Genomic DNA, 25,236 nt, shown 5'->3' with positions numbered 1-25,236 from the left:
GGGGTCAGAGTTCACCACAGGGTCAGGGTTGGCTGGGTGGTCCTGAGGCCTCTCTTCCTCCCTCAGTGGGAAAAAGGCATACTGCTGGAACTAGCTAATGAGCTGAGAGCGTAGGAACTGGATCGGTCCAATCCCAGCGGCTCTGACGAGGGGCCGGAACAGGATTGGTCAAATCCCATCGAAGGGGGTGGAGTCAGAGGACATGGAGCAGTAGTCCGTCAGCGAATCCTGGTGCTGGATGATCTGAGTCCCTGCCTCCCGCTGTAGATCAGCGTCACTTCGCCGTTAGGACACTCCTCCTCCTCCTCCTCTAGACCCTTCCTCTTTGAGTCAAGGTCAGGGAGTCGTATCCATGGTAACCCCTGCAGGTCGCTGTACAGTGAACACGTCCCGGAGAGGGTTGGCGTCGCCACAGCTGGAATGATGAAATGACATTTGTATTATGTGTATGTATTGGTCACATGGTCCGTTGCATAGTGAAATTGTGTCTTGTCTGTGTATTAGTTAGTATAGTATATTATAGTATAGTATATTAGTATAGTTGATTCAGTACACAAGACATTGGTTGTATGGGCCATGGTGTTCTAAAGTAAAGTTTGAATATCTTTCCCATCAGTCAAAGCCCTCTCCAGTCACAATCACCACTCACTCACCCATTCTACTGCCAGCATATACTATAGCAGTGTCCTATATATTAGCATAATACTACCTCACCCCATCCCCCACCCACGTCTCACACACCTGTACGTGGCACAGAGCTGGTAGGTGGCAGCGTGGTAGAGCTGTAGGGTGTTGGTGTGGTCGTCCAGGGTCCACACTGCCTCATCCCTGACAGACAGAGGCTGAGGCCAGGGCCTGTATGGAGGATGGGGGGTCGTAGGGGTTCCAGACGACGCACCGCCTGGAGGGTCCGGCAGTTGATCACCAGCAGGCCTGGACCATGGGAGTACCACAGCTGGGAGGAAGAGCAAGAAGGTGGAGATAAGACTTACACTTTTTGATAACCATTCATATTACCAGAGTTTGTCCTGACTACATGACTGTAGTTACTTCATACCCAGTAACATTGTAATAAGGTTACTGGTATTTCACTACTGTATACAATTATTTACTATTTCATCATTTGACACTGTGGTATACAGGTACAGTGGGGAAAAAAGTATTTAGTCAGCCACCAATTGTGCAAGTTCTCCCACTTAAAAAGATGAGAGAGGCCTGTAATTTTCATCATAGGTACACGTCAACTATGACAGACAAAATGAGAAAACAAAAATCCAGAAAATCACATTGTAGGATTTGTAATGAATTTATTTGCAAATTATGGTGGAAAATAAGTATTTGGTCAATAACAAAAGTTTCTCAATACTTTGTTATATACCCTTTGTTGGCAATGACACAGGTCAAACGTTTTCTGTAAGTCTTCACAAGGTTTTCACACACTGTTGCTGGTATTTTGGCCCATTCCTCCATGCAGATCTCCTCTAGAGCAGTGATGTTTTGGGGCTGTCGCTGGGCAACACGGACTTTCAACTCCCCTCCAAAGATGTTCTATGGGGTTGAGATCTGGAGACTGGCTAGGCCACTCCAGGACCTTGAAATTCTTCTTCACGAGCCACTCCTTCGTTGCCCGGGCGGTGTGTTTGGGATCATTGTCATGCTGAAAGACCCAGCCACGTTTCATCTTCAATGCCCTTGCTGATGGAAGGAGGTTTTCACTCAAAATCTCACGATACATGGCCCCATTCATTCTTTCCTTTACACGGATCAGTCGTCCTGGTCCCTTTGCAGAAAAACAGCCCCAAAGCATGATGTTTCCACCCCCATGCTTCACAGTAGGTATGGTGTTCTTTGGATGCAACTCAGCATTCTTTGTCCTCCAAACACAATGAGTTGAGTTTTTACCAAAAAGTTATATTTTGGTTTCATCTGACCATATGACATTCTCCCAATCCTCTTCTGGATCATCCAAATGCACTCTAGCAAACTTCAGACGGGCCTGGACATATACTGGCTTAAGCAGGGGGACACGTCTTGCACTGCAGGATTTGAGTCCCTGGCGGCGTAGTGTGTTACTGATGGTAGGCTTTGTTACTTTGGTCCCAGCTCTCTGCAGGTCATTCACTAGGTCACTCCGTGTGGTTCTGGGATTTTTGCTCACCGTTCTTATGATCATTTTGACCCCACGGGTGAGATCTTGCGTGGAGCCCCAGATCGAGGGAGATTATCAGTGGTCTTGTATGTCTTCCATTTCCTAATAATTGCTCCCACAGTTGATTTCTTCAAACCAAGCTGCTTACCTATTGCAGATTCAGTCTTCCCAGCCTGGTGCAGGTCTACAATTTTGTTTCTGGTGTCCTTTGACTGCTCTTTGGTCTTGGCCATAGTGGAGTTTGGAGTGTGACTGTTTGAGGTTGTGGACAGGTGTCTTTTATACTGATAACAAGTTCAAACAGGTGCCATTAATACAGGTAACGAGTGGAGGACAGAGGAGCCTCTTAAAGAAGAAGTTACAGGTCTGTGAGAGCCAGAAATCTTGCTTGTTTGTAGGTGACCAAATACTTATTTTCCACCATCATTTGCAAATAAATTCATAAAAAATCCTACAATGTGATTTTCAGGATTTTTTTTCTCAATTTGTCTGTCATAGTTGACGTGTACCTATGATGAAAATTACAGGCCTCTCTCATCTTTTTAAGTGGGAGAACTTGCACAATTGGTGGCTGACTAAATACTTTTTTTCCCCACTGTATATACACACACACATACATATACACACACACACACACATATATATATAGCAATATATCGGCATATCGTGGTTATTGATATATCTCTCTTCGGGCCAGGTAGCAATACATCTATTCCTACCTGGGAGCCACTGTGGACCAGGACCATGCTCCTGACTGGGTAGGGTCTCTGTCTTGGGTCAGAGTCCTCCATCCCAAACATGGTCGTATTGAGGGTGTGAGAACACAGATAGGTCTCTCCTTCTACAGGCATGTCATCCACCAGGGAGTACACTGCCACCAGACCGTCTGACATCCCCATGAAGACACGCGCCTGGGTCTGCATGGGAGGAGACCAGAACGTCAGGTTGGCGGGGTGTGTACATGGAATGGAGAGTGGTTGAAGGGACATGGAGAGCGAGACAGAGAGACTGAAGATATCAATAACACATCCAAACCACTATGCAGACTGAAAAACTGGATCAAAAGCATGAACGGAGGTGAAAACATTCTTGTTGCTAAGTTAAAATAGTGAGTGGGGGCAGTAAAAATACTGTTGTATGCACTGCTACAGTAAATAATACAACTAGTAAATCAATCTACTGTACGCTCTTCTAATTTAAATGTAAATATGCGTTTGATTGTGTCGTTCATCATTCCCAACACATATTTACACGTGTAATCCATCTTGTCATACAACCAGGTCAGCGGCTGTTTGCCCCAGAGTTGTTCCTCCCATGACCTCGCAGTCCCCCTAGTAACTACCAGCGGTTGTTCTACTGTTGTCCTACAGCGGGGGCCTGACTGTTCTACCTGTACAGCTGACTTCAGTGGATGATGGGTTTCTGGGAAGGAGGGAAAGAGGGCTCCACGTCTGCAGTGTGGGGACCCTGAACAGCTGACGTGTCAGAAATATGTTACATAGAATTATCCAACACTTCTGCGCCCTTCTTCGTGGCAAGCAAATCAAAGTGCCTTGCAGGTATAATGTGAGAGAGCCTTTAGCTCTTTAGCCCCAGACAGACAGACAGACAGACAGACAGACAGACAGACTCCACTAGGTCAGCCTCAGCACCTGGACTACCCCAGCCACAGGACACTTCAAAGGCCTGAGGGTCTAGGGGTGAAGGGGAAGTCAGGTCAGGGGGCCCCAGCCTGTTTAACACTAGAAGTTAAGTTTCAAATTGTCCTACAGCAGGGGTAGGCAACTAGATTCAGCCGCGGGACGATTTTTGTCGAAGCAGATGGTGGTGGGGGGGGGGGGAAGCAGAACATTATTACAATAATTTGTGCACCACAAATGACCACAACTAAGCCCAAAAAAAATTTGTTTTTGAAATGAACAATCATTTCATACCTTGATTACACTGAGACATGATCACGTCTCTTTTTTATTTTTTCTTGGTGGGAATACTTTGGAACAGATTTCCTAAATCAAACACATTTTTAGCTGAATGGTGATTTTAGTCTCTTATTACAATAGAGAGGGGCAACAACAAAAATGGTTTGCAGGCTGGTTTTGGCCCGCGAACCTCCTGTTGCCGACTCCTGTCCTACAGAGTCACATGCAGGTAAGACGTTTTGATTTCGGTATAGTATCAGAAAGAGCCGATTCTGAGGTTTCCAAAACACGTATTTTTGCCAAACAATTCTCAAAATTGAAGAGATGAGCTCTATTTCAAAATATCAATTTTTCCTAGAATAACCGCTGTTCCATGCGCTCCACAGCCCAGGCTACTAAGCAAAGACTAGTAACATAATACAACGTATAATATGCTATTCTGTTCTTCTTCTTATTTCCATATGTTTCTTAAGACCTGCCAAAATGAAATTATAATGGTTGTGATGGATTTAGCACTTGAATTGTGGTGTTTCTAGTGGTTTTTCGTTTTTTTACATATAGCCTACAGTAACATACTAATGAAAATGCCATTATGTTCTTAAAAATAAAAATTAATAGGATTCTAATATTACCTTCATAAACCCAACCACATGATTATTTTTCAGATAGCATATATGAAATCTATTGATTAGACCGTTTGAATGTTGGCGTCAAAAAGACCCGTCATTGGCTTAGAAGCGGGACCGCTCAAGGGCCGGCATTTCTACTGTTAAGAGGACCGTAAAACCTATTTTACCACAGTAGCCGAGTTAGTTAATGACGGTCAGACCGCAAATAAATCACTATAAAGGGTCATGGGCTGGTTTCGAGGGCAGTTAGCTTGTTACCGTATTATTGTCAACTGCTGTATTGCTACTGTATAAACACTTTACAGTACAGCAATAAGAGAATACCGATTATCCAGTGTATCAGGGTTACAATGGGGTTTAGTAGATGATGGAAGTGGCCCAACAATGGGTTGGGTTCCCAGAATTCTTTCTCACAGAGATCTATTCAATCACGTATGGTTGTCCAGGGCTACAACAGCAATGTGTATTGTTGGGGTTACTGGTGGACCAGTTAGGGATCTACTGGTCTAGGAGATGATTTGAGACAGGGCAGTAGGGTTGTCATGATAGCAGTATCGTGATAAGTCTCGTGGCAAGGAAACTAAACATGAAGCGGATTTAATATCTAAAGGAAAACAATCCTAATCTTGGAAACAAAGAGCATTATGTTATCACACAGAGTCAAATGTGTTTACTTTCCAAGCTATACACAATATTGGAATAAAGGTTCCTAAAGGACCAAATAGTTGAGCCTGCTTCATGTTTCGCATTGGAAAATCCAGTATGGTATTATTGTGAAACTGGTATAATGACAACCCTACAGGGCAGTAGTGTACAGTATCCTGGTCTCTGGCGGGCACGGGGAACAGACAGGTGACTACAGGAGAGTTACCTGGTCTCTGGCGGGCACAGGGAAAAGACAGGTGACTACAGGAGAGTTACCTGGTCTCTGGCGGGCACAGGGAAAAGACAGGTGACTACAGGAGAGTTACCTGGTCTCTGGCGAGCCCGGGGAACAGACAGGTGACTACAGGAGAGTTACCTGGTCTCTGGCGGGCACAGGGAAAAGACAGGTGACTACAGGAGAGTTACCTGGTCTCTGGCGGGCACAAGGAAAAGACAGGTGACTACAGGAGAGTTACCTGGTCTCTGGCGAGCACGGGGAACAGACAGGTGACTACAGGAGAGTTACCTGGTCTCTGGCGGGCACAGGGAAAAGACAGGTGACTACAGGAGAGTTACCTGGTCTCTGGCGGGCACGGGAACAGACAGGTGACTACAGGAGAGTTACCTGGTCTCTGGCGGGCACAGGGAAAAGACAGGTGACTACAGGAGAGTTACCTGGTCTCTGGCGGGCACAGGGAAAAGACAGGTGACTACAGGAGAGTTACCTGGTCTCTGGCGGGCACGGGGAACAGACAGGTGACTACAGGAGAGTTACCTGGTCTCTGGCGGGCACGGGGAACAGACAGGTGACTACAGGAGAGTTACCTGGTCTCTAGGCGGAGCACAGGGAAAAGACAGGTGACTACAGGAGCGTTACCTGGTCTCTGGCGGGCACGGGGAACAGACAGGTGACTATAGCAGGACAGGAGAGCTGTTTCTGGGGCTGGCTCAGTGGACACATCTCCTTTAGACTGTAGATGAACACTTCCTGCTCCTAGAACACACACACACACAAAAGTAAATACACACACACGCGTGCATGTAGACGCACGCAGACACACTCACAGAAACAAAATTGATTCAGATCTACATAATCTACTCAAGGTGGATAATGTTATAAGCTTCCATTTCATGGGCAGATCAATACTTTAAACATATTGGCAATTATAATATTTTATATAAACACCCATTTATTCCCAACGACACTCCCCATACATGTTTTCATTAGACTTTGCATAGCCTCACCAGGCAACGTGACAGCAACAAAACTCACCCTGAGCTTACACACTACAAAGTGAAGGGCACAGGTTAGACTAGAGATTAAAATACTTATGATATGGTGAGAGCACTTGTACTGACATGGTGTCACCATGTACATTAGTTACATTACGAAACCCACTTAAGAAGGCTTATGTCTGAGGTTTCATGTCATGCTGAGTGGCATCCAGTGTTTGGTATTGTTTGGCCAACCTTAGCAGCATCACTGTGTAAACTGTCAGATGCAAAGACAATGGATAAATATAAATATAGGTCATCTATTCTGTTCTACAGCATTTGGAAAGTATTCAGACCCCTTGACCTTTTCCACATTGTTACGTTACAGCCTTATTCTAAAATGAAAGAAAAATTGTTTTTAGAACTGTTCGCAAATTTATAAAAGAAACCCCTGAAATATCACATTTACAAAAGTATTCAGACCCTTTACTCAGTACTTTGTTGAAGCACCTTTGGCAGCGATTACAGCCTCAAGTCTTCTTGGGTATGACGCTACAAGCTCGGCACACCTGTATTTGGGGAGTTTCTCCCATTCTTCTCTGCAGATCCTCTCAAGCTCTGTCAGGTTGGATGGGGGAGCATTGCTGCACAGCTATTTTCAGGTCTCTCCAGAGATGTTCGATCAGGTTCAAGTCTGGGCTCTGGCTGGGCCACTCAAGGACATTCAGAGACTTGTCCCGAAGCCACTCCTGCGTTGCCTTGGCTGTGTGCTTAGGGTTCGTTGTCCTGTTGGAAGGTGAACCTTCGCCCCAGTCTGAGGTCCTGGCGCTCTGTGCAGGTTTCTTCAAGGATCTTTCTGTACTTTGCTACGTTCATCTTTCCCTCGATCCGGACTATTTTCCCAGTCCCTGCCGCTAAAAAAGATCCCCACAGCATGATGCTGCCACCACCATGCTTCATCATAGGGATGGTGCCAGGTTTCCTCCAGACGTGACGCTTGGCATTCAGGCCAAAGAGTTCAATCTTGGTTTCATCAGACCAGAGAATCTTGTTTCTCATGGTCTGAGAGTCTTTAGGTGCCTTTTGGCAAACTCCAAGCGGGCTGTCATGTGCCTTTTACTGACGAGTGGCTTCCATACAGGCCTGATTGGTGGAGTGCTGCAGAGATGGTTGTCCTTCTGGAAGGTTCTCCGATCTCCAGAGCTCTGTCAGAGTAACCATCTAATTCTCTCTCTCTCCCTCCCATCCCGGAGGACCTGAGCCCTAGGACCATGGACTACCTGGCCTGATGACTCCTTGCTGTCCCCAGTCCACCTGGTCGTGCTGCTGCTCCAGTTTCCATTCTTCTACCTGCAGCTATGGAACCCTGATGTCACGGTTCAGACAGACGACAAGAGGACCACAATTGCGTCACACCAGAAAGTTTATTAAAACTTAAGGGAAAAGGGAAGTAGGGAGTGAGTGAAGGCTCCAGGGGTTATCCCGTCCAATGTGCTGGGTCTGTGCCCCCCCCAGTGGCAGCGATCGTCCGATGACGCCGGTGGTGGGTGGTCCAGAAGTCCTGGGGGGGGGAAACACAGACACAACGGGGCGGATGAAACAAGGCAGAAGTACAGTTCAAGGGAAATCCAAATACGTTGTAGCAAGGCAGAAGGCTGGTCAGAGTTACCGGGGTCGAAGAGTAGTCAGGAGTCGTAATGGCAGAGAGCAGGTCTGGTTTTCCTGGGGCAGAAGAGTATCCAAGAATCAGGCAGGTCCGGGGGTCACAAAACAAGGGTGAGCCAGAAGCGCGAGCACACAGGTTCGGGTGTGAGCTTTGCAGACGATCTGACAAAGGAGAGCTGAAAGACGGGACTTTAAATACTGGGAGAGGTTAGTGGGTAATGCAGCGCAGCTGGCAGAGTAATTAGAGCCGAGCAGAGCAGGAACAGGTGGAGCTCGTTAGGCTGAGTAGAGAGAGAGAGATGAGCAGAGTGGAAGATAGTGGAAACACATTAAGGTGGTAACCCGGTGGAGTGAGAGGGCTCATGACAGAACCCCCAAGGGACGGCCCCAGAAGTCCCAAGAGCAACACCACGCCGGGCGGGAGGAGGGGAGCCGGAGGAGGGCTAGAACTCCTCCGAACGGTCCGAGCGAACGCCCTCATCCTCGGAGGAAGCCGGAGGGCCGTGGTCGGGAGATGGGACAGGTCCCGAGACAGGATCAGGCACAGGACAGGAGCCGAGCGGGCAGGACGGTTAGGGATCCCTCTGGGGCGGCCCCTACGGATAGCAGGTTGATCAGGATGCCGTTGGTGGAAGGCGGTGATGAGAGTCCTATCCACAATCCGACTAGCTGGCACCCAGGTCCTTTCCTCAGGTCCATAGCCCTCCCAGTCAATGAGGTACTGGAGACCCCCTACCCCTCCGTCTGGACCGAAGCAGGCGGCGGCGGTGTAAACCAGACCACCATCGACGAGCCGTGGAGGAGGAGGACAAGGCGCAGCAGGGACCAGCGGACTCTCATGAATGGGCTTAATCTTAGACACATGGAAAGTGGGGTGCACCCTCATGGAATTAGGCAGTTGGAGCCGGACAGCAGTTGGGCTAATCACTCTTATGATAGGGAATGGGCCAATGAACCGAGGTGCCAACTTCTGCGACTCCACCCTGAGTGGCAGGTTCCTTGATGACAACCACACCCCTTTGACCAACATGGTAGGTGGGAGCAGGGATTCTCCGACGGTTGGCCCGGTAGTGTAGCTGGCAACGGATCTCGAGAAGTGTGGCTCGGGCCTGTGACCAGGTGCGGCGACATCGACGGGCAAAACGCAAGTGCAGATGGGCAAGTAACCTCCCCTTCCTGACTGGCAAATAGAGGAGGCTGGTATCCATAAACACATTGGAAAGGGGACATACCGATGGCAGAGCAGGTCAGAGAATTGTGTGCGTACTCCACCCATGTCAATTGCTGCGACCAGGAGTGGGGGTTGCGTGAAGTCATGCATCGCAGTGCCTTCTCGAGCTCCTGATTTGCCCGCTCTGACTGCCCATTGGATTGGGGATGGAATCCGGAAGTCAGACTGACTGTGGCTCCCAGCAGGTGACAGAACTCCTTCCAAAAAGCGGAGGAGAATTGTGGACCACGGTCAGAAACTACATCCTTTGGCAGTCCGTGGATCCGGAAGACGTGTTCCAGGACCACCTGGGCGGTCTCCTTGGCGGTTGGGAGCTTGGGGAGGGGAATGAAGTGTGCCATCTTGCTGAATCGGTCAACTATGGTGAGAATGACGGTCTTGCCCCTTGAAGGGGGGCAGCCCCGTGACAAAGTCAAGGGCGATGTGAGACCAGGGACGTCTGGGCACAGGCAGGGGCTGCAGCAATCCGGCTGGGGGCTGGCAGGACGACTTGTGTTGGTTGCAGATGGGGCAGGCTTGGACGAATTCCCGTACATCCTTTCTCAGAGCGGGCCACCAGAACCTCTGGGCGAGCAGGTTGTAAGTGCGGGTGGAGCCAGGGTGACAAGCTAGGCGGGAGTCATGTCCCCACTGAACGACCTGGGACCTTAGGTTTTCGGGGACAAAAGCGGTCAGCTGGGCAAGTGCTGGGACCGGGCTGGTTACGGAGAGCTTCCAGCACCTGTTCCTCAACAGCCCAGGTCAGAGCTGCTACGATGCAGGGACTTGGCAGAATCGACACAGGATCCTTGGAGGGGTTGTCATCCTTCTGGAATTGACGGGAGAGGGCGTCTGGCTTGGTGTTGCGTGATCCAGGCCGGTATGACAGAGTGAAATTAAACCTGGTGAAGAACAGGCCCAGCGGGACTGCCTGGAGTTCAACCGTTTGGCCGTGCGGATGTACTCCAAGTTCTTATGATCGGTCCAAACGAGAAATGGAATGGTGGACCCCTCCAGCCAGTGACGCCACTCCTCCAAGGCAAGCTTCACAGCCAGCAGCTCTCGGTTCCCTATGTCGTAATTGCACTCAGAGGGGGACAACCGACGTGAGAAAAAGGCACAGGGATGGAGCTTCCTATCCTCCGCAGCCCACTGAGAAATCACAGCACCAACTCCCACATCCGAGCGTCCACCTCCACAATGAATTGCCGGTCCACGTCAGGCATCTGGAGGATGGGAGCGGAGGTGAACCTTACCTTGAGGGTACTGAAGGCCTTGTCGGCTGCTGGGGTCCAGGTGAAGGGTTGCTTGGTGCTGGTTAGAGCAGTGAGAGGGGGCAGCAACGGTACTGTAGTTCCGGATAAACTTTCTATAGAAGTTAGCAAACCCCAGAAACTGTTGCAGCTTCTTTCTGTTCTCCGGAACTGGCCATAACGTGACTGCTGATACTTTGGCAGGATCCATTTGGATACTTCCCTCTGCCACTATGTACCCCAGGAAGGCCACTGTCTTGACGTGAAACTCACATTTCTCTGCCTTGGCGTAGAGGGAATTCTCCAGAAGACGATGAAGGACTTGCTGGACATGGCGGGTGTGTTCAGACAGGTTTCTGGAGTAGATTAAGATGTCATCCAGGTAAACGAAGACAAACTTGTTTAACATGTCCCGCAGTACATCATTCACTAGAGCCTGGAACACAGCAGGAGCATTGGTGAGGCCAAAAGGCATAACCAGATACTCGTAGTGGCCTGTTGGTGTATTGAATGCGGTCTTCCATTCATCTCCCTCCCGGATCCGCACTAGGTGGTAAGCGTTTCTGAGATCCAACTTGGTAAAAACAGTGGCTCCCTGGAGCAACTCAAAAGCAGAGGTGAGCAGAGGGAGAGGGTAACGGTTTTTCACTGTGATGTCGTTGAGTCCCCTGTAGTCGATGCAGGGGCGAAGAGATCCGTCCCTCTTCCCCCACAAAGAAGAAGCCAGCACCAGCCGGAGATGAAGATGAACGGATCAATCCTGTGGACAGAGAGTCATTGATGTAGTCCTCCATGGACCTTCTTTCAGGAGCAGACAACGAATAAAGACGGCCCCTTGGAGGGGCTGTTCCAGGGAGGAGGTCGATGGCACAGTCGTACGGTCGGTGAGGGGGCAGAGATGTGGCTCTTGCTTTGTTAAACACTTCTCTGAGACCATGGTAGCATTCTGGGACATGGGAGAGGTCAGGGGCGGAGTTAGTAGGTACTGGCCGAGGGGGTAGTGCGGCAGCAAGCAGGCAGGTTCGGTGGCAGTCCTCTCCCCCACTCCTGATCACCCCGGTCACCCAGTCGAGCTGAGGTTGTGCCGGGCGGAGCCATGGGTAACCCAGGATGAGGGGTTGGCCTGGAGAGGGGAGCAGGTGAAACTGGATAGTCTCTTGATGGTTTCCGGACAGACCCATCAAGACCGGGGCCGTGACATGAGTGACCGATCCGAGTAAGTGTCCGTCCAGTGCCCGGGCAGGAATAGGAGGTGTCAAACGGAGGTTCTCCAGTCCCAGTTGGCGTGCCAGCTTGATGTCCATTATGTTGGCTTCGGCGCCAGAATCCACCAGAGCAGCCAGGGTGTGAGTAGAGTCAGAGAGGCGGAGGTGAACTTGCAGCAAGGGTTTGCGGTCGGAGGACTGGATGGTCATTGAGCTCAACCGGACTCCCCCTATGCCCGGTGAGCTTCGGCTTTAAAGGGCAGGTTACCACACGATGTCCATCACCTCCACAATAGAGGCAGAGGTTTGAGGTGAAGCGGCGCTGGCGCTCTGCAGGAGTGAGAGAGGCTCGCCCAATCTCCATAGGCTCAGACTGATCAAGCTGACTTGGGTGAGTGGCAGTAGCTGACAGGAGCCCAGTCGGATCTCTCCGAATGCCGGTAGTTGGTGGACCTTGGCGCCCCCTCTCACGACGACGGGTCTGTATCCTTCTGTCGATCCGGACAGTCAGTGCGATGGCTTCATCAAGAGTGGAAGGCAGTTCATGGGAGACCAACTCGTCCTTGATATAGTCAGCCAAGCTATGGAAGAACGCGTCCACCAACGATGGTGTGTTCCAAGAACTTCGTCTTGCCAGGGTTCGGAAGTCGATGGAATGGTCTGCGACTGTACGTCTGCCTTGTCGAATACTGAACAGTTCACGAGACGCCTCTGCGGTTGGTGAATCCAGGTCAAACACCTTCAGCATCTCCTCAGCAAACAGGTCGAAGGTTGCACATGCGCGGGGTTTGACGTTCGAACTCTGCTGTTCCCCAGAGTCGAGCTCGGCCCGTCAGGTGAGTGATGGCATACCCGACCCTAGCCCCCTCCGTGGCGAAGGTCCTTGGCTGCAAGGAGAACTGAAGTCGGCAGCTAGTCAGGAATGGCCGGACCTGGGTAGAATCGCCGTTGAACCGCTCGGGGTTTCCAATCTTGGGTTCCGGGGCAGCGGCTGAAATGACCGGGGCAGGTAACTCGGAGGCAGGGCTGGTGGGCAGACTGGCTGGGGTAAGGTTGGTGAGGAGTTGGATGATCCTGGCGAGTTGTTGTTGCTGCTGCTGGGACTGCTGCTGGTGCTGCTGGAACTGCTGATGCTGTTGGTGGCCGACCTGAAGCAGAGAGGTGATGTCGCCGCTCATGCGACCTAGCTCTCTCTCAGTGTGTTCCAGGCGTAGCATGGCGGTGGGTTGCTCAGGTTCTTCGGTTTCCATGTCGGGGAAGTGTGCGCTGAGTCCATGATGGTCAGATCGTACTGTCACGGTTCAGACAGACGACAAGAGGACCACAATTGCGTCACACCAGAAAGTTTATTAAAACTTAAGGGAAAAGGGGAAGTAGGGGAGTGAGTGAAGGCTCCAGGGGTTATCCCGTCCAATGTGCTGGGTCTGTGCCCCCCAGTGGCAGCGATGCGTCCGATGACGCCGGTGGTTGGTGGTCCAGAAGTCCTGGGGGAGGAAACACAGACACAACGGGGCGGATGAAACAAGGCAGAAGTACAGTTCAAGGGAAATCCAAATACGTTGTAGCAAGGCAGAAGGCTGGTCAGAGTTACCGGGGTCGAAGAGTAGTCAGGAGTCGTAATGGCAGAGAGCAGGTCTGGTTTTCCTGGGGCAGAAGAGTATCCAAGAATCAGGCAGGTCCGGGGTCACAAAACAAGGGTGAGCCAGAAGCGCGAGCACACAGGTTCCGGTGTGAGCTTTGCAGACGATCTGACAAAGGAGAGCTGAAAGACGGGACTTTAAATACTGGGAGAGGTTAGTGGGTAATGCAGCGCAGCTGGCAGAGTAATTAGAGCCGAGCAGAGCAGGAACAGGTGGAGCTCGTTAGGCTGAGTAGAGAGAGAGAGATGAGCAGAGTGGAAGATAGTGGAAACACATTAAGGTGGTAACCCGGTGGAGTGAGAGGCTCATGACACCTGACCTGTTCACCGGACGTGCTACCTTGCCCCCAGACCTGCTTTTTTTAACTCTCTCTCTCTACCGCACCTGCTATTTCAACCTCTAAATGCCCGGCTATGAAAAGCCAAGTGACGTTTACTCCTGATGTACTGACCTGTTGCAACCTCTACAATCACTGTGATTATTATTTGACCCTGCTGACCTCTATGAACGTTTGAACATCTTGGGAGAAAAATCTGACCTTAATGGCCAGATACTGTTATAATCTCCACCCGGCACAGCCAGAAGGGGACTCAGAGCCTGGTTCCTCTCTAGGTTTCTTCCTAGGTTTCTGCCTAGTTTTTCCTAGCCACCGTGCTCCTACATCTGCATTGCTTGCTGTTTTGGGTTTTAAGCTGGGTTTCTGTATAGCACTTTGTGACATCTGCTGATGTAAAAAGGGTTTTATAAATACAATTTGATTGATTGATTGATTGATTGATTGGTCACCTCCCTGACCAAGGCCCTTCTCCCCTGATTGCTCAGTTTGGCCGGGCGGCCAGCTCTAGGAAGAGTCTTGGTGGTTCCAAACTTCTTCCATTTAAGAATGATGGAGGCCACTGTGTTCTTGGGGATCTTCAATGGTGCAGATATTTTTTCGTACCCTTCCCCAGATCTGTGCCGACACAATCCTGTCTCTGAGCTCTACGGACAATTCCTTCGAAGTCATGGCTTGGTTTTTGCTCTGACATGCACTCTCAACTGTGGGACCTTATATAGACAGGTGTGTGCCTTTCCAAATCATGTCCAATCAATTGAATTTACCACAGGTGGACTCCAATGAAATTGTAGAAACATCTCAAGGATGATCAATAGAAACAGGATGCACCTGAGCTCAACTTCGAGTCTCATAGCAAAGGGTCTGAATACTTATGTAAATACGTTTTATTTAAATTTTAAAAAAATTATATACATTTGCAAAAATTTCAAACAACCCTTTTTCGCTTTGTCATTATGAGGTATTGTGTGTAGATTGCTGAGGATAATTTTATTTTAAAAATCAATTTTAGAATAAGGCTGTAACGTAACAAAATGTGGAAAAAGTCAATGGGTCTGAATACTTTCCGAAGGCATTGTATACTAATCGTCCATAGGGAACCCAGTGTTAATGATTGTTTGGACACACATTCACTACCAAATTATCAAAGACTCCAGCCACCTAAGTCATAGACTATTCTCTCTGCTACCGCACGGCTAACGGTACCGGAGCGCCCTCTTTTACGCTGCTGCTACTCTCTGTTTATTATCTATGCATAGTCACTTTAATAACTCTACCTACATGTACATATTACCTCAATTACCTTGACTTACCGGTGCCCCCGCACATTGACTCGGTACCGGTTCCCCCTGTATGTAACCTCGCTATTGTCATTTTCACTGCTGCTCTTTAATTATTTGTTACTTTTATTTCGTATTATTTTATATTGTATTTTTTGTGAATATTTTTGGTATTCTTTCTTAAAACTGCATTGTTGGTTAAGGGCTTGTAAGTAAGCATTTCACTGTAAGGTCTACACCTGTTGTATTGAACGCATGTGACAAATACAATTTGATTTGTTTGGCCGACCCGAAACCCAGTGTTAGTGATTGTTTGGCTGACCCCTACCCCAGTGTTAGTGATTGTTTGGCCAACCCCAACCCCAGTGTTAGTGATTGTTTGGCCAACCCCAGTGTTAATTATTATTTGGCCAACCCCAACCCCAGTGTTACTGATTGTTTGGCCAACCCCAGTGTTACTGATTGTTTGGCCAACCCCAGTGTTAGTGATTATTTGGCCAACCTCTGTGGCGGTCCATAAGGTGTTGTCCATCTTCATCTGACAGCTCAGCCTGGATCCTGGACACGGCATCCTCTTCACCTCTACCTGACCCTTCTCTACGTTCACCACACTGTAGTTCCTATAGGACAACACACATTCACTACCACAGTGTAGTTCCTATAGGACAACACACATTCACTACCACAGTGTAGTTCCTATAGGACAACACACATTCACTACCACAGTGTAGTTCCTATAGGACAACACACATTCACTACCACACTGTAGTTCCTATAGGACAACACACATTCACTACCACACTGTAGTTCCTATAGGACAACACACATTCACTACCACAGTGTAGTTCCTATAGGACAACACACATTCACTACCACACTGTAGTTCCTATAGGACAACACACATTCACTACCACACTGTAGTTCCTATAGGACAACACACATTCACTACCACAGTGTAGTTCCTATTGGACAACACACATTCACTACCACACTGTAGTTCCTATAGGACAACACACAGGTATTACAGGCATTCACTAATCGCAGAGTTTCTAGAACACACACACACAGTCCAACAGGTCATACGGAGACACAATACACACCATTTAACCGTGTTACCCAGACACAGAGTTAGATTGAATACTGTCTTTTCTCCCCCTTCCCCTAGCGGAGTAGAACCTGCTGACAATTATCCTGTCATTCTCATGGTCAGTTCCCATGCTGGAAGCCCTGGCACTATACCTCTATGAGGGGGTATTAGAATTACAAAGGATCTCTATGGGGTTAACAGCAGGACAGCTGCAGGCAATAGCAGTCATTAGCACCAGCTGTATGGAGCGATGAAAGCTGCCTTTATCATAGGGAGGTTATCTCCCAGTCCCTAAACACACACAGTCACACACAGGGGGAGAGCAACACTAAAGCAATTACTTTCCACCTGGGAGCCTTACTACAGGACAGGAGTGTGTGTGTGTGTGTGTTACTCTCATAGAGGTATGTGCAGAGTGTGTGTCTGTGTGCATGTGTGTGTGTGTGTTACTCTCATAGAGGTATGTGCAGAGTGTGTGTGTGTGTGTGTGTGTTACTCTCATAGAGGTATGTGCAGAGTGTGTGTGTGTGTGTGTGTTACTCTCATAGAGGTATGTGCAGAGTGTGTGTGTGTGTGTGTGTGTGTGTGTTACTCTCATAGAGGTATGTGCAGAGTGTGTGTGTGTGTGTTACTCTCATAGAGGTATGTGCAGAGTGTGTGTGTGTGTGTGTGTGTGTTACTCTCATAGAGGTATGTGCAGAGTGTGTGTGTGTGTGTGTGTGTGTGTTACTCTCATAGAGGTATGTGCAGAGTGTGTGTGTGTGTGTGTGTGTGTGTTACTCTCATAGAGGTATGTGCAGAGTGTGTGTGTGTGTGTGTGTTGTACCTCCCCTGCTCTTTAAGAGACAGTCCAAGCATAAGCAGCTTAAATCCCCAAACCTCCTGTAGCTCAATTGGTAGAGCATGGCGCTTGCAACGCCAGGGTTGTGGGTTCGACTCCCACGGGGGGCCAGTATGGAAAAAGTATGGAAAACGTATGCACTCACTAACTTTAAGTCGCTCTGGATAAGAGCGTCTGCTAAATGACTAAAATGTCAATGTTAAATTCACCCTCAGATCCTCATGAAATCTACACTGAGACTCTCTCTAAGGCCAAAACATGCAAAAAACGTGCCACTGCCAGCTCAGTCCCATTTTGTGGAAAACCTCTGAAATCCACAGACGAAGAGAAACAAATAAAGTCCCAAACTGACACACCAACCTGTCGTCCTTGTCCCCGTCCCAGAAGACAGCGCTGTGTCCCTGCAGGTGGGACAGGAAGAGCTGGGAGTGTGTGTCACAGGACAGCAGGTACCTCAGACACGGGAAACTGGGCTCCTGCATCTGCCTCACACACTGCATGGCCAGGGGTCTCTGGATCAAGAGAGAGACACACAGTCACTATGTCATACTGTAAGCTAGGGTTCACCAACTGGTGGCCCGTGGGCTGGTGATTTTATTTGCGCCCCCAAAGTTTTCTGAGAAAAAAGAATGTTAGACATAAAAGACAGTAAAAACACCAGCAAATCAGTGATTTACATTTAGGAAATATGTTCCAAAGTATTCCCATGCATAATAGAGAGATAAACTATATATACAAATGTATGTGGACACCCCTTCAAATTAGTGGATTCGGCTATTTCAGCCACACCCGTTGCTGACAGGTGTATAAAATCGAGCACACAGCCATGCAATCTCCATAGACAGACATTGGCAGTAGAATGGCCTTACTGAAGAGCTCAGTGACTTTCAATGTGGCTCAGTCATAGGATGACACCTTTCCAACCAGTCAGTTCGTCACATTTCTGCCCTGCTAGAGCTGCCCTGGTCAACTGTAAGTGCTGTTATTGTGAAGTGGAAACATTTAGGAGCAACAACTGCTCAACTGCGAAGTGGCAGGCCAAACAAGCTCACAGAACAGGACCACCAAGTGCTGAAGCACGTAGTGCGTAAAAATCGTCTGTCCTCAGTTGTAACACTCACTACCGAGTTCCAAACTGCCTCTGGAAGCAACGTCAGCACAATAACTGTTCGTTGGGAGCTTCATGAAATGGGTTTCCATTGCCGAGCAGCCACACACAAGTCTAAGATCATCATGCCAAGCGTCGGCTGGAGTGGTGTAAAGCTTGCCGCCATGGACTCTGGAGCAGTGGAAACGCGTTATTTGGAGTGATGAATCACACTTCACCATCTGGCAGTCCGAAGGCCGAAACTGGGATTTGGCAGATGCCAGAGAACGCTACCTGCCCGAATGCATAGTGCCAACTGTAAAGTTTGGTGGAGGAGGAATAATGGTCTGGGGCTGTTTTTCATGGTTTGGGCTAGGCCCCTTAGTTCCAGTGAAGAGAAAATCTTAACGCTACAGCATACAATGACATTCTAGACGATTCTGTGCTTCCAACTTTGTGGCAACGTTTGGGGAAGTTCCTGTTTCAGCATGACAATGCCCCTGTGCACAAGCGAGGTCCATACAGAAATGGTTTGTCGAGATCGGTGTGGAAGAACTTGACTGGCCTGCAGAGCCCCTGACCTCAACCCCATCGAACACCTTTGGGATGAATTGGAACGCCTACTGCGAGCCAGGCCTAATCGCCCAACATCAGTGCCCAACCTCACTAATGCTCTTGTGGCTGAATGAAGCAAGTCCCCATAGCAATGTTCCAACATCTAGTGGAAAGCCTTCCCAGAAAGAGTGGAGGCTATTATAGCAGCAAAGGGGGGGGACCAACTCCATATTAATGACCAATGATTTTGGAACGAGCAGGTGTCCACATACTTTTGGTCATGTAGTGTATTGTGATCGTATACATATGTAAGCTAGGTTTAGAAATTATTACGTTTTAGTCAAACATTATATCTGTTTGGGCTTCTTGTGGTCAATTTGCAGTCTACAAATTATTTGTAATTATGTTTCTGGCCCCCTGACCATCCGCTTAAGAAAAAATAAAAATGTGTCCCTACAGCACTGGAATATCAATTGTTATTACACATCTAGATGTATGAAAGATAGCATGATAGCATTATAGTGGTGTGGATGTGTCATCACACTTTCCTATTTCTTCTGACAGAAAGGACGATTTAAAAAAGAGCATATCCAAGCCAGCACAGCTCGGCTCACTAGTGTGAAAAGTGTATTGGCATCCTGGCCCACAGTCCCTCACCTTCTCAGGCTTAGTGTCCCAGCACTCGATCATCAGGCCGTGCAGACAGTGGAACTGGACTTCCTCTGGGCTCCCCAGGGCCGGACGGATCCCTTTAGACAGCTTCTTAGCTATCTGGAGCTGGTGCTGGCCCAACGCAGGCCTACAACCTGACAGCAACTCATACACAACCATCCCATACGAGAACATATCCACCTGAGTGAGTGAGAGAGAGGGAATGAGAGATTGATTTAATGTTATCTACACACTGTACAAAACATTAAGTACACCTGCTCTTTCCATTATATAGACTGACTAGGTGAATCCAGGTGAAAGCTATGGTCCCTTATTGATGTCACTTGTTAAAATCACTTAAAATCAGTGTAGATGAAGGGGATGAGACAGGTTAAAGAAGGATTTTCAATCCTTAAGTCAATTGAGACATGGATTGCGTATGTGTGCCATTCAGAGGGTGAATGGCAAGACAAAACATGTAAGTGCCTTTGAACGGGGTATGGTAGTAGGTGCCAGGCGCACCGGTTTGTGTCAAGAACTACAACGCTGCTGGGTTTTCACGCTCAACAGTTTCCTGTGTGTATCAAGAATGGTCCACCATCCAAAAGACATCCAGCCAACTTGACAACTGTGGGAAGCATTGGAGCCAACATGAGCCATCATCCCTGTGGGCGCTTTCGACACCTTGTAGAGTCCATGCCCTGGCGAATTGAGGCTGTTCTGAGGGCAAAAGGGGGTGCAACTCAATATTAGGAAGGTGTTCTTAATGTTTCGTACACTCAGTGTTTATATATCTATATTGATTTAATTGCTTTGCCAATAAAGCTTCTTCAATTGAATTGAAACGCACACACAGCAGTCATCCCATTGTTATAATCAGAGTCTAATGTTATCTATGAAGGCCATTCAGCTTGGTGATGGAACACAAAACAGCATATTTTCAGTCCAAGAAATAGCCCAAGTTGAATTCCTTTCTATGAATGGCCATGAGCTTGAGATGAACAGCCCACTGTGGCTGTCTTCCCAGCGTATATTTAAAGCAGCGCAGACAGATGGGGCCAAAAACACCGGAGTGGTGAGTTTCCACGCTCTGTTAGCGCTACGGTAGCAGCTCTGGCTCCTCGCCATGATGACATCACTTGGCAACTATTCTGAGTATGCTCAACGTCCGTGGTACTCTCCGTCAGAGGGGCTGATGTAAGGGCCATGATATATTCTCTATGGTATATTCTTATAAGGCACCCTCCCAGTCTGTCATCAATCTCTATCATTGGTATGACAGGGGAAATCCAACGATGCCAAAGAAAATATAGTTTGTTGAATATGATACTATTTATATTACACACTATTTATGTATACCCCATTTATAGATTAGCTAAGTACACAGAATGTCTGGTATTCCACTTCTGTCTTTCCATTTTAATCTCTCCCTCTTTTTCCATCTTTCCATTTTACTCTTTCCATTTCTCTCTCTCCCCCTCTCTCTCTTTCCATTTTAATCTCTCCCTCTCACTCTACCTCTACCTCTCTCTCACCATCTCTGTCTTTCCATTTTACTCTCCCCATCTCTCGGTCTTTCCATTGTACTCTCTCCATCTCTCTCTCTCTCTCCCTCCCTCTCCCACCCTCTCTCTTTCCTCACCATCTCTTCCTGCAGTCTTACAATAACTAAATCCTGAAACCTCATTTGAAGTCAAATCAAAGAGCAACCAAATAGGCTGAAAGTATGGTAGGAGGGATATGATTGGCTGAGAACAGCAGAACAGGGTCAGAGTATTGACATCAGGGTTTAAAGTCACCTCTCACTTCCCTTTGAAGGGATCCTCAATTGAGTTGGAGGGTTAAAGGAGATTTAACCCCATGGAAAAACAGTCAAACCAGTGTGTGTGTGTGTGTGTGTGTGTGTGTGTGTGTGTGTGTGTGTGTGTGTGCGTCCAACCACTTAAAACCCCTGCTAAGCCAGCCCAGACCCCCTAGAGAGAGTGGAGCCCAGAGATGGTAGACAGCCATGTTGGAAAGGCTCATTAAAATGAGGACATAAAAGCCCATAGGATTAAAGTACACAGAGACAGAGTTGGTTGGTTGGCTTCATACCGTACCAATTCATGGTTGGCTAATCCATATCAGAATGGGAGTCGATTGGCTGATGAGCAACCGCAGAGGGAGAGCTGATTGGATAATTAATACCAGGACGAGAGATGATTGGCTAATGAGAAGAAAAAGCAGGAGCTAAATTGGCCACCTAACCAACACAGAGGCCAAGTTGAGTAAATTCCAGTATACTATAGAATATATTCCACAAGAAACCTGCCATTTACGGGAACACTTCAGACGGGTAGGCTATGGGACATTCCTGTACGTCCAGTACAGTCAAACAGGCATTAGGGAATGAATGCCTTAGTCATATACATGTGGTAAATGATACACACTACATGCTGTAGGGACACATACTGTGGACACATATGGTATCCAGACATACTGCACAGTAAAACACACACAGATCTAATGTTCTTACCGTTGACTTACAGCAGCACACGTTACTAATCAGACACTAAAGGGACATGCCCAACAGAGGAAGTGACCAGTCATAATAACACCGGCCACCTTCCCATAAATCCACACAAACTACGATCTGACTCTACTCTGTGGTCAGAGCTCTTTTCTCTTAGGACCGCATACCCACATAAAACAGGCGCTGTACATCGTGTAACATAGGGACATACTAATTATATAAGTGTACACCGAGTGTACAAAACATTATGAACACCTGCTCTTTCCATGACATAGACTGACCAGTTGAAAGCTATGATCCCTTATTGATGTCACTTGGTCAATCCACTTCAAATCCGTGTAGATGAAAGGGAGAAGACAGGTTAAAGAAGGATTTTAAGTCTCGAGACAATTGAGACATGGATTGTGTATGTGTGCCATTCAGAGGGTGAATGGGCAAGACAAAAAGATTGAAGTGTCTTTGAACAGGGTATGGTAGTGGTGCCAGGCACACCGGTTTGTGTCAAGAACTACAACGCTGCTGAGGTTTTCACGCTCAACAGTTTCCTGTGTGTATCAAGAATTGTCCACCACCCAAAGGACATCCAGCCAACTTGACACAACTATGGGAAGCATTGGAGTCAACATGGGCCAGCATCCCTGTGGAACGCTTTCGACAACTTGTAGAGTCTATGCCCTGTTCTGAGGGCAAAAGGGAGAGGGGGTGCAACTCAATATTAGGAAGATGTTCTGAATGTTTTGTACACTCAGTGTTTATAGATTCTGCATGGAATTAAATAAATAATGTAAATATAAGTCAGGCACGTTACCCTAAATGATACAGTCAGTAACATTACCCTAAATGATACAGTCAGTAACATTACCCTAAATACAAGGAAATGTTAGTCAGTAACTTTCCCCCATACCACCACAGTAGAACGTTATACTAAAACAACTGAACCATGTCTATAGAACACATAAAGACAGTTTCACCGTCGTTTGAAGATGGTAGTGAGTCCCTGTTGGGACTATTCCATTGGTTCCATTGTACCAGGCAAACTAAATCAAGTACAGAGGAAGTATTTGTATGTATTAGAAGTATGTAGTTGACCCCAGGTGTGGTAGGCAGTACCTTACATTTCACATTGACATTTTAGGTATTAAGCAGACACTCTTATCCAGAGGCGACTTACAGGAGCAATTAGGAGTTAAGTGTCTTGCACATCGACAGATGTTTCACCTAGTCGGCTCGGGGATTCGAACCAGCGACCTTTCGGTTACTGGCCCAACAACGCTTAACGGCTAGGCTACCTGCCACCATAGACCTCCTCATCATCTACCTTCTCATCATAAACGATGCCTGGGCGTATCTCGGGGGCCTGGTATCCCGGCGTGCCCTCCACCCCCAGTGCCCCCTCGTGGAAGGACTGGCGCGAGATGCCGTAGTCCGACAGCTTGATATTCACCAGGTCACACACCTAGGATGAGACAAAGAATGATTATACCATTTTTACTACGGGGAGGGCCAAAACACTTCTGGTCTTCATCCTCTCCTAATCAGGGACTGATTCAGACCTGGGACATTTACATGTTAGTCATTTAGCAGACGCTCTTATCCAGAGCGACTTACAGTTAGTGAATACATATATATATATATATATATTTTTTATACTGGCCCCCCGTGGGAAACGAACCCACAACCCTGGCGTTGCAAACGCCATGCTCTATCAACTGAGCTACATCCCTGCCGGCCATTCCCTCCCCTACCCTGGACGACCCTGGGCCAATTGTGCGCCGCCTATGAGTCTCCCGGTCGCGGCCGGCTGCGACAGAGCCTGGATTCGAACCAGGATCTCTAGTGGCACAGTTAGCACTGCGATGCAGTGCCTTAGACCACTGCGCCACTCAGGAGACAGACCACTGCGCCACTCAGGGACACCAGGTGAGTGCAATTAACTACCAGGTAAAAACAGAAAGACAGAAGTGTTTTGGCTTTCCAGGACTGGAATTGAACAACCCAGGCTTAGGGGGCTGGGGAATAGTGGCTAGGGGTCGATTTGGAATTCAGCCCTTCATACTAGTCACCTACCTCCAGGGACCACACCAGGATGTTGTCTGACTTGAGGTCACAGAAGATTATGTTCTTCCTGTGCAGGTAGGCCAGCCCGCTGCGATCTGATAGGCTGCCCTGAAGGTGAGCATGTGACCCAGGGGCATGTACCTGGAGCCTGATGGGGAGGGAGAAGGGTGGAGTTAAAAGGGGAAGTTGGAAATGTTTTCAGAACTTCGGTCTCTCTCTCTCTCTCTCTCTCTCTCTCTCTCTCTCTCTCTCTCTCTCTCTCTCTCTCTCTCTCTCTCTCTCTCTCTCTCTCTCTCTCTCTCTCTCTCTCTCTCTCTCTCTCTCTCTCTCTCTCTCTCTCTCTCTCTCTCTCTCTCTCTCTCTCTCTCTCTCTCTCTCTCTCTCTCTCTCTCTCTCTCTCTCTCTCTCTCTCTCTCTCTCTCTCTCTCTCTCTCTCTCTCTCTCTCTCTCTCTCTCTCTCTCTCTCTCTCTCTCTCTCTCTCTCTCTCTCTCTCTCTCTCTCTCTCTCTCTCTCTCTCTCTCTCTCTCTCTCTCTCTCTCTCTCTCTCTCTCTCTCTCTCTCTCTCTCTCTCTCTCTCTCTCTCTCTCTCTCTCTCTCTCTCTCTCTCTCTCTCTCTCTCTCTCTCTCTCTCTCTCTCTCTCTCTCTCTCTCTCTCTCTCTCTCTCTCTCTCTCTCTCTCTCTCTCTCTCTCTCTCTCTCTCTCTCTCTCTCTCTCTCTCTCTCTCTCTCTCTCTCTCTCTCTCTCTCTCTCTCTCTCTCTCTCTCTCTCTCTCTCTCTCTCTCTCTCTCTCTCTCTCTCTCTCTCTCTCTCTCTCTCTCTCTCTCGTCCTTTGCCTATGTCGGTCCTCCAGCACAGTGTTGAGGCTGCCCAGGGGAGCCAGCTGCAGGGCGAAGCAGAGCGGGTGGATACTGATTCCCACCAGGGCCACGATGCACGGGTGCTGCAGGGAGTGGAGCATGCTGGCCTCCTGGCGGAACTCTGAGAAGCTCCGGCACGCGTCCATGGACTGGAAGTGCTTCATCATGGTGTCTGGTGGAGGGAGGGGGGTCAGGAGAGGAAGAGGTGGGTGTGGGAGGGAGGAGAGGAGAGATAACAGTCACACATCAAATCAAATTGTATTTGTCACGTGCCGAATACAACAGGTGTAGACCTGGGGGGGACATCATGTCTCGCTCCATCCACCAACGCCACGTTGCACCACAGACTGTCCAGGAGTTGGCGGATGCTTTAGTCCAGGTCTGGGAGGAGATCCCTCAGAGACCATCCGCCACCTCATCAGGAGCATGCCCAGGCGTTGTA

General features: G+C 48.4%; 1 protein-coding gene across 1 annotated transcript in view; it reads right to left on the bottom strand.

Annotated features, from left to right (window-relative positions):
• Positions 1-336: 336 nt before the first annotated feature.
• LOC123484960 (leucine-rich repeat serine/threonine-protein kinase 1-like) overlaps positions 337-25,236 on the bottom strand; it is an 85,990-nt gene continuing 61,090 nt past the window's right edge. The window contains 13 exon segments of the mRNA XM_045215779.1: positions 337-415; positions 742-825; positions 827-882; positions 884-955; positions 2,869-3,066; positions 6,220-6,336; positions 15,647-15,764; positions 17,433-17,584; positions 19,372-19,566; positions 23,196-23,333; positions 23,945-24,027; positions 24,030-24,100; positions 24,786-24,969. Coding sequence (XP_045071714.1) covers positions 337-415; positions 742-825; positions 827-882; positions 884-955; positions 2,869-3,066; positions 6,220-6,336; positions 15,647-15,764; positions 17,433-17,584; positions 19,372-19,566; positions 23,196-23,333; positions 23,945-24,027; positions 24,030-24,100; positions 24,786-24,969 — 1,547 coding nt within the window.

Source organism: Coregonus clupeaformis, unplaced genomic scaffold (assembly GCF_020615455.1).
Source record: "Coregonus clupeaformis isolate EN_2021a unplaced genomic scaffold, ASM2061545v1 scaf0512, whole genome shotgun sequence".
NCBI classification, from domain to species: Eukaryota; Metazoa; Chordata; class Actinopteri; order Salmoniformes; family Salmonidae; genus Coregonus; species Coregonus clupeaformis.
Note: the sequence above shows the minus strand (reverse complement) of the source record. Positions and strands in the feature narration are given on the sequence as shown.